Here is a 12,680-nt window from a genome sequence, read left to right as displayed (position 1 = left end):
AATAGTTGTGCTTTTTTATTGAATCCAGTAATGTGCAGTTGAACAAGATATTTATTCATCAATTCTGGACATAGACGCAATAAGGTTTACATCATTTACTCTGAAATATAAGTTAATGTGTTCTGCTAGAACTAGCAGAAGAAAGAAAGGAACAAAAAGTCACAAGATCGTACACAAAATGAGAGGAATAATAATCACTGGGACTCACAATGTCATCACAATACAACAGCACTGCCAAAGGAAAAGAAACTAGAGTGGAGTGACTAAAATACTTCGATTGCTTTAAGTATGCAATAAGGACTTGAGTACCTTCACCTTTGGGCCTTAAAGAATGTAAAGCACCCTCCTTCCCTGGGAACACCTCTTTGGGTACAAGCTGCTAGTGCTGAGCAGCATGTCTAGTCAAGTTAAGGAAACTACACTGACTAAGATCTCATAAATGGCTTTGATTTCATGCCCCACCAAATTGAGGTATGTTCCATGAACCTTATTAAACGTGTGGAGCCAAAGAACCAGAGGGGAGTATCCTCACGCAGTCATCAGCAGCAGCACCTCATTGATGCAAGATGACTATTGGGGAAAGACCACATAGCAAAGTTTGATACATTCCTTTGTTTCAGTGCAAAAAACATGGCAATACACATCTCGTGCATCCACAGAGCTTGGCTTCCTCTTCATTTCTAAGGAGGAATTTCATCCTTTGGTAACACGGCAGAAAAGTGGGATAATAAGGAGACCTGCAAATGCCCAAACTGCCATCTACACTGCACAAATGAGCTTTCAGGTTATAATCGGCATCTCTAAAACTGTTTTTGATTTAACTAGCTTTAATGCCTTAGAATACTGGATTTGAAAGTTTCCTCTACTCTGATCAACATACTTTCCTGCCATCTTCCAGTCCTTAATATCAGTAGCCAGTCTCTCTCTCATCAGGCCACAAAATACCTGGGCCTGAAAATGGGTAAAAATGGATATTAGCATGTAGGAAATTCTAGAGCTCAATTATTGTGGTCATTGACTTTGGGTTAGCAGCCTCAGTGTTCAGTGAGGCATACAACGACAAAGAAAAATGCTGAAGAGAGTGTTCATCAAATCAGAACAACAGAGTAGTACTTTAATAAGCCTTCAACACAGACTACTGGGTTTTACTAGAAGTCACATTTTCTTTCCCTATCTTAGTAAGTGGATGATGGACACAAGTGAGCATTAACTTCAAAACTTACAGAACATTTCCCTCATGCTAAAATCAAATGAGAATGCAGCCTTGCCTGCACAGAGACAGAAGCAGTGTTCTAGAAGACACTTCCACATGACATCTGTATATTAAAGACAAAGAATAAAGATACTGTATTGCACTAAACATGCAAATTCCACATTGGGTTCTTGTAAACAGGGGAGCATTTCACTTTGTCCAGTGTGTTGAACACAGAAGAGTAAAGATCCCAGTGTATATTCTCCAGGTTGGTCACTTTTCCAGCTGTTGATCTTGCACTTGGTCCATCTTCAGTTTAGGGAACTCTAGCAAAAGAAAACAAATCCATCAAGAAAGCATGCACATGTATAAAAGCACCACTCACTCACATGTAGCCAAGACAGATACTGTTGTAAGTTTCCCCAGCACAGATACTGCCCTACATGCATTAGAAGACAAAGTTCCAGATTTGAGATAAACAGATGGATTTCAATTCTAGCAGAATCTCTTTTGATTTAACTTAAATTGTTGTCCAGTCTCTCATTTAAACTTTAGAAGTCACACGTAAATTAAGAAAAGTGAAGAATTCAGGCATGCACATTCTCACATTCTCAAAAAGTCTTCAGAACCTCCCTCTCCCAAAAAAACTGGCATACAGCAGTAAGAACTTATATATAGTTCTGTAAATACAGGAGGGGCCAACACTGATATCAGATATACTCTTGTGCAGTTTACCCTTAACAGGAAGCAGCAGCCTTGTTTCTGCACAGACAATAGAGTTTTAATCAATGCTTTAACATAAGGTACTTACGTTCCTTCTTCTCTCAAAAGAGCCAAGAACTTTTTCACTCGGTACTCAGGATCCATCTACATACCAAACAAGACAGATCTTCATTAGTATATGAAGCAAGCTACCCCAGGCAGCCACAAAGACAACTACAAACGTGCATGAGTCCGGTTGCCCATGCTTTATCCTGGCCAGAGATAAGCCTGCTTTTCCAGAAGTTCTACAGGTAAGCAGTCAAGACAGAGCACTGTATCAAGAGACAAAACTGATCAGCACAAGCATAGCATGGTCATGCTGGAAATGTACACAACCATTTCTATTAGGTATTTCTGTTTTAATTGCAATCTTCACAGTAGTTTCATCCCAGCTTCATGCTGAGCAGAAGAAAAGGATCCTGGGGTGCTGACTGATACTCACCTGAACATGAGCCAGCAGTGTGCACAGGTGGCCAAGAAGGCCGATGGCATCCTGGCTTGTAACAGGAATAGTGCAGCCAGTAGGGCCAGGGAGGTGATCATCCCCCTGTACTCTGCTCTGGTGAGGCTGCACCTCGAGTACTGTGTTCAGGTTTGGGCCCCTCACTACAGGAAAGACTTCGAGACTCTGGAGCACGTCCAGAGCAGGGCTACGAAGCTGGTGAAGGGCCTGGAACACAAATCCTGTGAGGAGTGGCTGAGGAAACTGGGGGTGTTTGGTCTGGAAAAGAGGAGGCTCAGGGCAGACCTTGTTGCTCTCTACTACTCCTGAAAGGAAGGTGTGGGGAGCTGGGGGTCAGCCACTTCTCGCAGACAACTAGTGACAGGACTAGAGGGAATGGCTTCAAGTTGTGCCAGGGGAGGTTTAGTTTGGGAATTAGGAGACATTTCTTCTCAGAAAGAGCAGTCAGGCATTGGAACGGGTTGCCCAGGGAAGTGGTGGAGTCACCGTCCCTGGGGGTGTTCAAGGAAAGGTTGGACCTGATGTTTAACGACATCAGGTGACAGTGGTGGTAGGGCGATGGTTGGACCAGATGATCTTGGAGGGCTTTTACAACCTTAATGACTCTATGATCCCTCACAGAGGATTCTAGCTTGACTAAGCACAAGCCAGGCATACACTAAGTCTGCTTCTATCTGCCCTTTGGCAGAGATGCGGCAGTATAAATTAAAGTCAGAAGCAGAAGGAACTGAAGATGCACCCTCTTTTCCTCTGCCTTCCTTCCTCCTTACAGCTCCAGCAGCAAAGCACTAGAGAGGAGCTGTACATGGTGGGTTAGCATGTTAGGGAAAGCTGAATAACTGCACGAGGCTTTCAGAACTTGCAGTACCAATTTTGTGCTGTGGCTGCATCAACCAGGAACACCCCTGTCCTGGTTTCAGCTAGGATAGAGTTAATTTTCCTCTGAGTAGCTGGTAGGGTGCTATGTCTTGCAGTAGGATGAGAAGAGTGCTGATAACACGCCGATGTTTTAATTGTTGCAGAGCAGTGCTTACACCAAGCCAAGGACATCTCAGCTTCTCGCTCTGTCCTGCCAGCGGGCAGGCTGGGGGTGCAGCAGGAGCTGAGAGGGGACAGACCCAGGACAGCTGACCCAAACTGGCCAAAGGGGTATTCCATACCATCTGGGGTCATGCTAAACAATATGTAGGGGTGGCTAGCTGGGACCGGGGGGCCGGCTGCTCGGGGATAGGCTGGGCATTGGTCAGCGGGTGGTGAGCAATTGCATTGTGCATCACTTGTTTTGTACACATTAGTAGTAGTAGTACTATTATCATTATTATTATTATTTTCTTTTCTATCCTAATCCCCCATGCCAGAGAGGGAGGGTGAATGAACGGCTGTGTGGTACTTAGCTGCTGGCTGGGTTAAACCACAACAACCCCCTAAAGATCAATCCTGCCTTTCCCCAGTTGTTTCTATCTCCATGCTGGGAAAGTGGGAAAAAAGGCTGCAAAGAAGGTAGAGATCTAAGCTGCCATCAGAAGACAGTCTGTGACTGCACCAGTCCTTTGTGCTGACGCATAGGCTTGATGATCTTCTCTGAAGTAGAAGACCATCACTGACTGCCCCAAGATACAAAAACGAAAAACATGGAACAAACCTGAGGAATCACAGAATCCTATTTTTGTTTTTGAAGATTACAGAAATTGTACTGAAGATTTCACTCTGAAATCCCTCCTTCGTCGAGGTCAGGTTACCGTGAGTTAGCACTATAAACATTTGGAAGTTGTAAACTTGGGACTCAGAGTATCTTCATGTTCACAGAATCATAGAAGGTCTTGGGTTAGAAGGGACCTTAAAGATCATCTAGTTCCAACCTCCCTGCAGGTCTCACAAAGAGCAGCACAGAGAGGAGACAATCCCCTCCCTCCACCTGCTGGCCACTTTTTTTGTTGATGCAGCCCAGGATGCATTTGGATTTCTGTTCTGTAAGTTCACAAGGCTGGCTCATTGTCAAGCTTTTCATCCACCAGAACCCCCAAGTCCATCTCTGCAGGGCTGCTCTCATGCAGAGCATGATCACAGTCTGTGCTCATGTCTGGGATTGCCCTGACCCAGGTGCAGCACCTTGCACTTGGACTTGTTGAACCTCACGAGGCTCACAAGGACTCACTTCTCAAGCTCGTCTAGCTCCCTCTGGATGGCATCCCTTCCTTCTGCTGTATCAACTGCACCACTCAGCTTGGCGTCAACAGCAAACTTGAATGAGGATGCACTCGGTTCCACTGTCTACATCACTGATATTAAATAGGGGTCTGCCTTGGTACAGGTGCTGAGGGACAACAGTATTGTATTGCAGCAGTTCATTTGGCCTAGAAGCTCCAAGTTCTGTTTATATTTGTATATTCTATCTTCAGCAACCCTTTGCATCTTTTATACACTGCCAGAAATAAAGTGGGTTCATTCTTAAAACAGTCAGTGAATAGTACTATCAAGTTGACTTGTTATGACCTTTTCCAACTCTACCACTTGGTAATAAATGAGCAAATGCTCTACTAGAAAGTAAAAGCAGGACTTATCCCAGGGAAAAATAAAAATAAATAAACAAATAAACAAATAGGAAAAAATACAACAGGCAAACACTTTGAGTGTGTACCCTGGCCTCCCACAAAAGATGCAGAAGAGGGGAATTTAGCTCCTACATCACGTTATATCCCTAAAGGAAAATTTCCATCAATTCCAGATGTGCATAAGCCATCTATTTAAAGCCATGACCACTGCAATTGAGGGCAATACAAATATCTTTAAAAACAACCTGGAAGAAAATAAATCCTAAAATAACAGCAGTATTACCGGTGATGCAGGCAGGAAAGAAACAGCTAAGGAGAATTTCTGCTTTCTGCTAAGAAAAGCTAAAAATCTGTAACTTCCTATCGTTTTGAAGTATCTCAGCAAGGTCAATACCAGCTATGAATTATTTTTAGATCAGAAAAATAAATTCACTGAAACAAGTTGATTTAATGGAACTTACTGAGGATCACTGAGCTACTAAGTTGGGTTTTTAACACGCAATGTTCAGGATTCTAGAAGAAATGAAAGGCTGCCCTACTACCTAAAGCAATGTTTGAAATGTGTGCTACACGGGCATTAAGAAAGGTACCGTTGTGCCACATAACCAGAAAGATGGTGTCTGTAGTATCCCTTCTGGCCTAACTCTTCTCTGCCATCTCTCCCAGCTGACACTTGGCCACAAAGGGAAAGCACATCCATCACTACTTCTGTTCTCTTGTTTCTGTCACAACTGAAGTGTGAGCCACATGAGCCACACATCCCGAACACGCGTTACCTGCAAAACCCCTTTCTCTGGAGGAATCCACATGTATAATCCCAGACTGTAAGACTAAGCCTGACTTTCACCTGGCCTTAGATCATCTCCATCCAAATGACTCTGGCCTGACCAAGTAGTTGGCCCTGCTTAAGCAGGAGGCTGCACCATGTAACGCCCGGAGGTCCCTTCCAACCCCATCTATCCTGTGATCCTGTGACAGCTGAACCACTTCTCTTGTTTTAGTTCTGGATATTTCCAGAATGGCTAACACTGACAGAGGTGTGACCACATCTCCAGGTGTCCACCCAAACCAAGCGCCATTTACTGCTGAAGCACAGACTAACTGGGACAGCATGATGGGCTGAAAATGGCTAAACTGCTGGGCTCAAAGGGTTGTGATCAGTGGCATCAAGTCCAGCTGGAAGCCAGTCACTAGTAGTAAATCCCAGGCACCTGTGTGGGATCCAATACTGCTTAACCTCTTTATTAGTGAGGGGGATCTGGGGACAGAGTGCACCCTCAGCAAGTTTGCAGAGGGCAAAACAGAGAGCTGTGACTGATGCACCTGGTGGTGGTGCTTTCATTCAGGGAGACCTCAACAGCACAGAGATACCGACTGCCACGAATGCCATGCAGTTCAACAGAGGGAAACACAAAGTCCTGCTCCTGAGCAGGATAACCCCACGCATCAGTAGAGGCTGGTGGACAAGGGGCTAGAAAGTGGCTTTGAGCAAAGGCCCTGAGGGCTCTGAAGGAAGTTGAAGATGAACCAGCAACAGGTCCTTGCAACAAAGATGGCCAAGAGCATCCTGGGCTATGTCAGGAAGGGCCTTGCTACCAGACCAAAGGGAGATGGTTCTTTCCCCTACTCAACACTGGTAAGACAACACCTGGAGCACAGTGCCCAGTTCAGCACTTCCTAGTACAAGAGTGATAGGGACATAGTGGACAGAGTTCAGCAAGGGGCCACAAGGATGACTTGAGCATCTGTCATGAAAGGACAGGCTGTTAGAGCTAGGATTGGTTACCCTGGAGAAAAGAAGGCTTGGGACTGGGATCCTGAGGGTAAATCTTATCAACGTGCAGAAAGACAAGGCAGGAAGGAGTAGAGAAGGCAGACTCTTCTGAGTGGTGCCTGTTGACGGGACAAGATATCACAGATACAAACTGAACTACAGGAAATTCCGTGTAAACATAAGAGAAAGCTTTTTACTTTGAGGGTGATTCAGTACTGTCAAGGACTGCCTGTAGAGGTTACGGAGTGCCCATCCTTGGAGATATTCAAGACCCAACTGGGCACAGCCCTGAGAACCCTATTTTAGTTGATCATGCTTACAGCAGGGTGTTGGATTAGACAAAGATGGGAAAAAAAAACACTATAGTGGGAATCAGGTTCAATTAGCAGAGCACAGATGTTTAGTACCTAACTGCTCTCAGCAGCATCCACTCAAAGGGCAGAAGGCCACAAACGGTCCCTCCTAGAGAACCAGACAGCACCAGCACAGTGATGGATAGCTGGGAGCTTGGTAAAGCACTCCATACAAGTTCTGGAGAGGAAGATCAAAACTGGCTGAAACCTGAAGTTACACAAAGAGCCAAAGCAAACCTGGGAGCCAGAGCTGCCAAGACCAAGCTTAAACAAAAAGTTTTACCTGAGAGAGAATGTGTACTCTCTCAACAAATTTAAAGACAGATGGAAAAAGGAAATACTTTGAGAAGGATGAATTATATCTGATCTTTGACGAGAAGTAGAGAAGTAGAGAAGAAGTAGAGGAGAAGTAGAGGAGAAGAGGAGAAGTAGAGAAGTAGAGGAGAAGTAGAGAAGTAGAGAAGTGCATGTGAGAAGGATCCCTGACCTTCTCAGGTAAGACCTATAGCATTTTTGTAGATACTGGCAGTAAAGATCAATAGAGTCAATAGAATATCCTGAGTTGGAAGGGACCCATAAGGATCATCAAGTCCAACTCCTGGCACCACACAGGTATGCCCAGAAGTTTAGACTATGTGACTAAGTGCACAGTCCAATCACTTTTTAAATTCAGACAGGCTTGGTGCAGTGACTACGTCCCTGGGGAGCCTGTTCCAGTGTGCAACAACCCTCTCGGTGAAGACCCTCTTCCTGATGTCCAGCCTAAACTTCCCCTGCCTCAGCTTAACACCATTCCTGTGGGTCCTATCATTGGTGTTTACAGAGAATAGGTCACCTGCCTCTCCACTCCCCCTCATGAGGAAGTTGTAGGCTGTGATGAGGTCTCCCCTCAGCCTCCTCCAGGCTGAACAGGGCCAATGTCCTCAGCCACTCCTCATACGTCTTCCCCTCTAAGCCCTTCACCATCTTCATCACCCTCCTCTGGACACTCTCCAACAGTTTAATGTCCTTCTTGTACTGTGGTGACCAGAACTGCACACAGTACTCGAGGTGAGGCCACACCAGCGCAGAGTAGAGCAGGACAATCACCTCCCTCGACCAACTAGCGATGCTGTGCTTGATGCATCCCAGGATACGGTTGGCCCTCTTGGCTGCCAGGGCACACTGCTGGCTCATATTCAACTTGCTGTCAACCACAACCCCCAGATCCCTCTCTGCGGGGCTGCTCTCCAGCATCTCATCGCCCAGTCTGCCAGCCCAGTATAGCCAGCATTGCCCCATCCCAGGGGCAACCTACATCCCATTTACCCCTACGTCCCATTTACCACAACCCTTTGAGCCCTGCCCATCAGCCAATTGCTCACCCACTGGATGATGTTTTTGTTTAGCTGTATGCTGGACATTTTGTCCAGTAGGATCCTATGGGAAACCGTGTCAAAAGCCTTGCTGAAGTCCAAAAAGATCACATCAACGTGTCCACTTCTAAAAGAAAGGACTTCTTCAGAGGAGTAACCCAAGTGGCAGCCCACCAAGTCCTCAGATTTGACTTCTCACATGATCTAAACTCTCAGATTATCCATGAGAAAACTAGAAGAGCTGGGCAAATGAACTGTGAAGAATTGCCTTGCTTGCAATACTCAAAAAAAAAAAAACAAAAAAAAAAAAAACAAAAAATTTATCATTCATGTTGGAGCCACAAGGGCCTGGCTCCTATATACTGTTGAAGTAATAGAGGCTGGTGAGATGAACATGAAGGTCTGAATTCAGTGCTGACCCTGCTTTGATCTAGATGATGTCCTGAGGCCCCTTCCAACCAGAACGATACTGTGATTCTAAGTATTCTGCAAATAAGTGAAACCAGAGAAAGGCAGTTTTGATGGTTGGAGGAACAATTCTCTACTTAGATACCTGTACCCCATACAGAACCATCGCTGAGCAACAAAATTTGTATAAGCATCAAAAATATTTTGGCTACCAGTGCCAACAGCCTAGTGCATAAAACAGCGTGTGAAGAGTCAAGACACTTACTACAGGGGCCACAAAACCAGACAGTTTACGGAGTAAAGAGAAAACCTTTCACATCTCTACCTTACCTGAGGAACCGTGAACACTGAGATGGAGCAAGGTATGACTTTTGGCCACCAACAAAAAGCCCGAAGCTGACAGAAAGACAACCTCACACAGAACCTTCAAAGGCCATGGCTCAATCCAAGATGACTTATCTCAGTGACCGACACAGGGGTCAAGAGTACTGTCTACCTGCAAAGAAGATGCAGGTAGATAGTGCAAAGTTAGGAATCCATGGAATAGTCAGATGAACCCTCAAAACTTAAAAGCTGGAAACGACAACAAAGGACCGATCCAATAGTTGTTAAAAAAACACATCAACATAATCTGAGATGGGTCTATAAAAATGAATCTTTTTATTACTAGAATATGTGTGCTAAGGCCATCAGCTTCAGATTTGCCAATGCCACTGCTCCATCTTCCTAGTCAAAGATACTGCCCCCTCAACTCATTTCACTCAGACACAAGAAAGTGGCTATGGTAAAACACTTTGTCCATCATCTGTACTAACAGAGCTTCTACAGAATCTTTTGGGAAGAACAGTATCCATCTACCTACACAATATCTTGTCCAAAAGACTAAAGCATGGATCTGAAAGGCAACAAAGACAAACCTGATCAAACAGCTAATTCAAAAAACACAGACATGAAAGCAAAAGGTTTAGCTGTCCTGAGAGGAGCAGAAGATGGTGTCAGAGTGCAAAGGGGACACAGGTTCAGGACTCTTGAGCAGAGCCTCTAGTGACCTGTGAAAGGAGAAATGCTCCTATCAAACAGGGTGAAAGGTTTTCTAGAAGAACAGAGTGAAGAACAGCTCTGTGACACAACCCATAGAGGTCTCAAAGAGGTGGTAAGAAAACGGCTGCTCCTTCTTGGTAAATCACCATTTTCAGGACATGCCTGGGAGTCCTTAGAGGAAAAGGAAACTGGAGAGACTTCATAAATCTTCAGTCATGAGAAGAAGAGATACTCCAGCAAGATGTGCATGCCCTTGGGTAGCACAGTACTCCTGTAAAGCTATCACAAAATGCAAACTCTTAATAGGTCTCAGTATATTGTTTAGTATAACATACACTGTATTTTATGATGCTTTTCAAAATAAATTCCCATGTATGTTAAAATCATCTAAGCTGTTTGTCTGTAATGCAAGTTTTATTTCTGCTAAACAGAAAGTACCAAATCAGGAGATGCTTGAGGTTCAGAAAGGGGCTTTCTGGAGAGCTGCCTGGCTCAGTCAGGTTGCTACTCTGAGAAGGAGCAAGACCTGACAATTTAATCCAAGAGCAACAAGATGGGCAGGCAAAATAAGCAGACAGAACCAGTCCTCTAGCTGTGGAAAATGAAGGCTCATGTATGCAGCAGCACCCCAGGGTAAGGTTGCAGGGTTAGGCCAGAATGTAGCTATAGTGGCACCCGATAGCACTATGAAGAGGTCCATGTACAGCAGCCAAGGACACTTCTAAACTAAACTTTTCTGGATTCGCATGGCAGACCATGAGTGTATCCATTGATCAAACACTTCTTTTGAACAAGAACTGAACATCATTCCAGGACTCACAGTGTAAACAACATGACCAAACTATATGACACTAAATGCAAACAGTTCAACATTAAAGTAAACAGCGAAGTAAAACATTAGCACAGTTTGAAGGAAATTAAGCTGCCAAAAAGTGCGGGTTTACAAGGTTTGTAAACAAGGTAACAAAGCAACCCAAGGCATCAAAGCAATGCAGTGGTTTATGATACTCCAAGAGAAGATATTGATACTGAGAGAAGTTGAGCAAGATTTGACTTTTAAACAAACTGGAAGTCATTTAAACAGTGTAAGAATATCTACATATAGAACACGTTAGGTTTACGAGTCTAGTAAAACAAAAACACAAATTCAGTGACCACAGAGAAGGAAGGAAGGAAGACTATTTTTGCAAAGAATTCATTCACCATGGGACCTAATCACTTGCATTTTGAGAAACATTGTCCATCACTTGGAATTATTAAGGATCTTAGGTTTCTCATCTTTCTCTTTCTAAAACGCTGTGTTCTAGCTCAGTGAAAAATTAAGTATCTCATTTAATAAAGTTCTCCTTTCCTGGAAAAGCAAACCAAATCGGGTATTACCGTGGTAATATTCTTCTATTTAGTGACATACCTGTACCGCTTTCCTTACTAATAGCAGTTCTTAAGATGGAGACACGTAAACAGCTCAGATCTTTCACAACAGAACATCTTTGTATTTAACCTCCTTGTACTATTCACCAAAATTGAATGTAGTAACAGAAGTCACGTCACTACCAACCACCCTTGTATAGTAAACACAGGTGGGTTACCAGCCACCTATGCTGGCAGTAACAGCCCTTCCTTTTGTACTTCTTCCACGTTTCAGGAGTGGCATGAACACGGGAGTTCTGCCCATCTCCTCCCAGCCTGACTGGTCATAGGCTCGTCTACAAAATTGTTACCTGGTTCAAAAAAAAAACGCACAACACCAGTTTACCTGTCTGCACTGCCCAGGGCCTGAAGACTCCCTGTCTACAGTGTCCTAGGTGTGCAGCCACAGGGTGATGCTGTGAACAAGTCTGGGGTAAGCATCTCCACCCACACATCAGATACACAACTGTCCACAGTTTACATAACCTTCACCTTCACTTTTGACAAAAACAAACACTTAAGGTCAGAGCAGCAAAAGAAAACGTCCTGCGTCAGAAGAAGGAATCCATTGTCAAGGCTAAGTGAAATGGACTGCAAGAGAGCCAGGCAGTCCCTGAGGCCTGCACCCCTTAAATACATTTAATACATGTGAGCAATGACTTACTGACTTGCCTGTAGGTATGGAATTAAAAGCCAAGGAAGAAGAGGAAAAAGTAATCTAGATAAATGACTTTATTCCCTGAGGTGACATCTAGTCAGAGCATATCCTTAGTGCTGTGCAAGTTTTAACAGAATTGTGAATAGTGAACAGAGGGATACATGACTTATATGCTGCTAAACTACATGCCTCTTAGCTTATGCTCAGCCTCTCCTAGGAAGATCTAAGGACAGTTCACTCAGCTGCGCTAAATCCATTTGATGTGAAAAGAGAGCATGTGAGGGGGGGGAGGACTCAGAAGGGCGCTGAAATGTCAGCCGCAGAGGATTAGGGCTGCATGCTACACCCTCTCATTTTTAGCATGCATATACTGTCGAGCACGAGCTTGATGGCTGGCTTGCAGGCATAGATGATGGGTGCGGGGGAGGGTTAAGAGCTACATATTTCTACCCTCTGCAATTATTTTCTTTAAAGTGCTGAAAGTGGAAAATAAAGAGAAGAGCAGCTGAACAGCCTGACAGATTTATCTTCTTCAGGGAAAGAGCACATACACCTGCACAGGCACCTTTTTCTTAAAAAAGAAAAAAAAGAAAAAAAAACACAACACTAAGTGATTGCTATCTGCAAGCTTAGCATGCTGGGTGTAGAGAAGAAATTTCACAAAAGGTAAGTTAATCCAATCCCTCTAGTTGCCAGATGCTCTCCTCTGAAA

At 44.2% G+C, this 12,680-nt stretch overlaps 1 protein-coding gene across 4 annotated transcripts in view; it reads right to left on the bottom strand.

The window, feature by feature from the left end:
- Window positions 1–12,680, bottom strand: part of NSF (N-ethylmaleimide sensitive factor, vesicle fusing ATPase) — an 81,613-nt gene continuing 68,933 nt past the window's right edge. For all 4 annotated transcript variants that reach the window (XM_082779199.1, XM_082779200.1, XM_082779201.1 and 1 more), the window contains 2 exons: window positions 2,004–2,059; window positions 1–1,518 (listed from right to left, as the gene is read on the bottom strand). In XM_082779199.1, coding sequence (XP_082635325.1) covers window positions 1,509–1,518; window positions 2,004–2,059 — 66 coding nt within the window. In that variant the 3' untranslated portion in view covers window positions 1–1,508. The remainder of the gene's footprint in view (window positions 1,519–2,003; window positions 2,060–12,680) is intronic.

Source organism: Aythya marila (genome assembly GCF_965140915.1).
Source record: "Aythya marila genome assembly, chromosome: 25".
In the NCBI taxonomy this organism is placed as follows: domain Eukaryota; kingdom Metazoa; phylum Chordata; class Aves; order Anseriformes; family Anatidae; genus Aythya; species Aythya marila.
The sequence above is the reverse complement of the archived record's forward strand: the minus strand, read 5'-3'. Positions and strand labels throughout refer to the sequence as shown.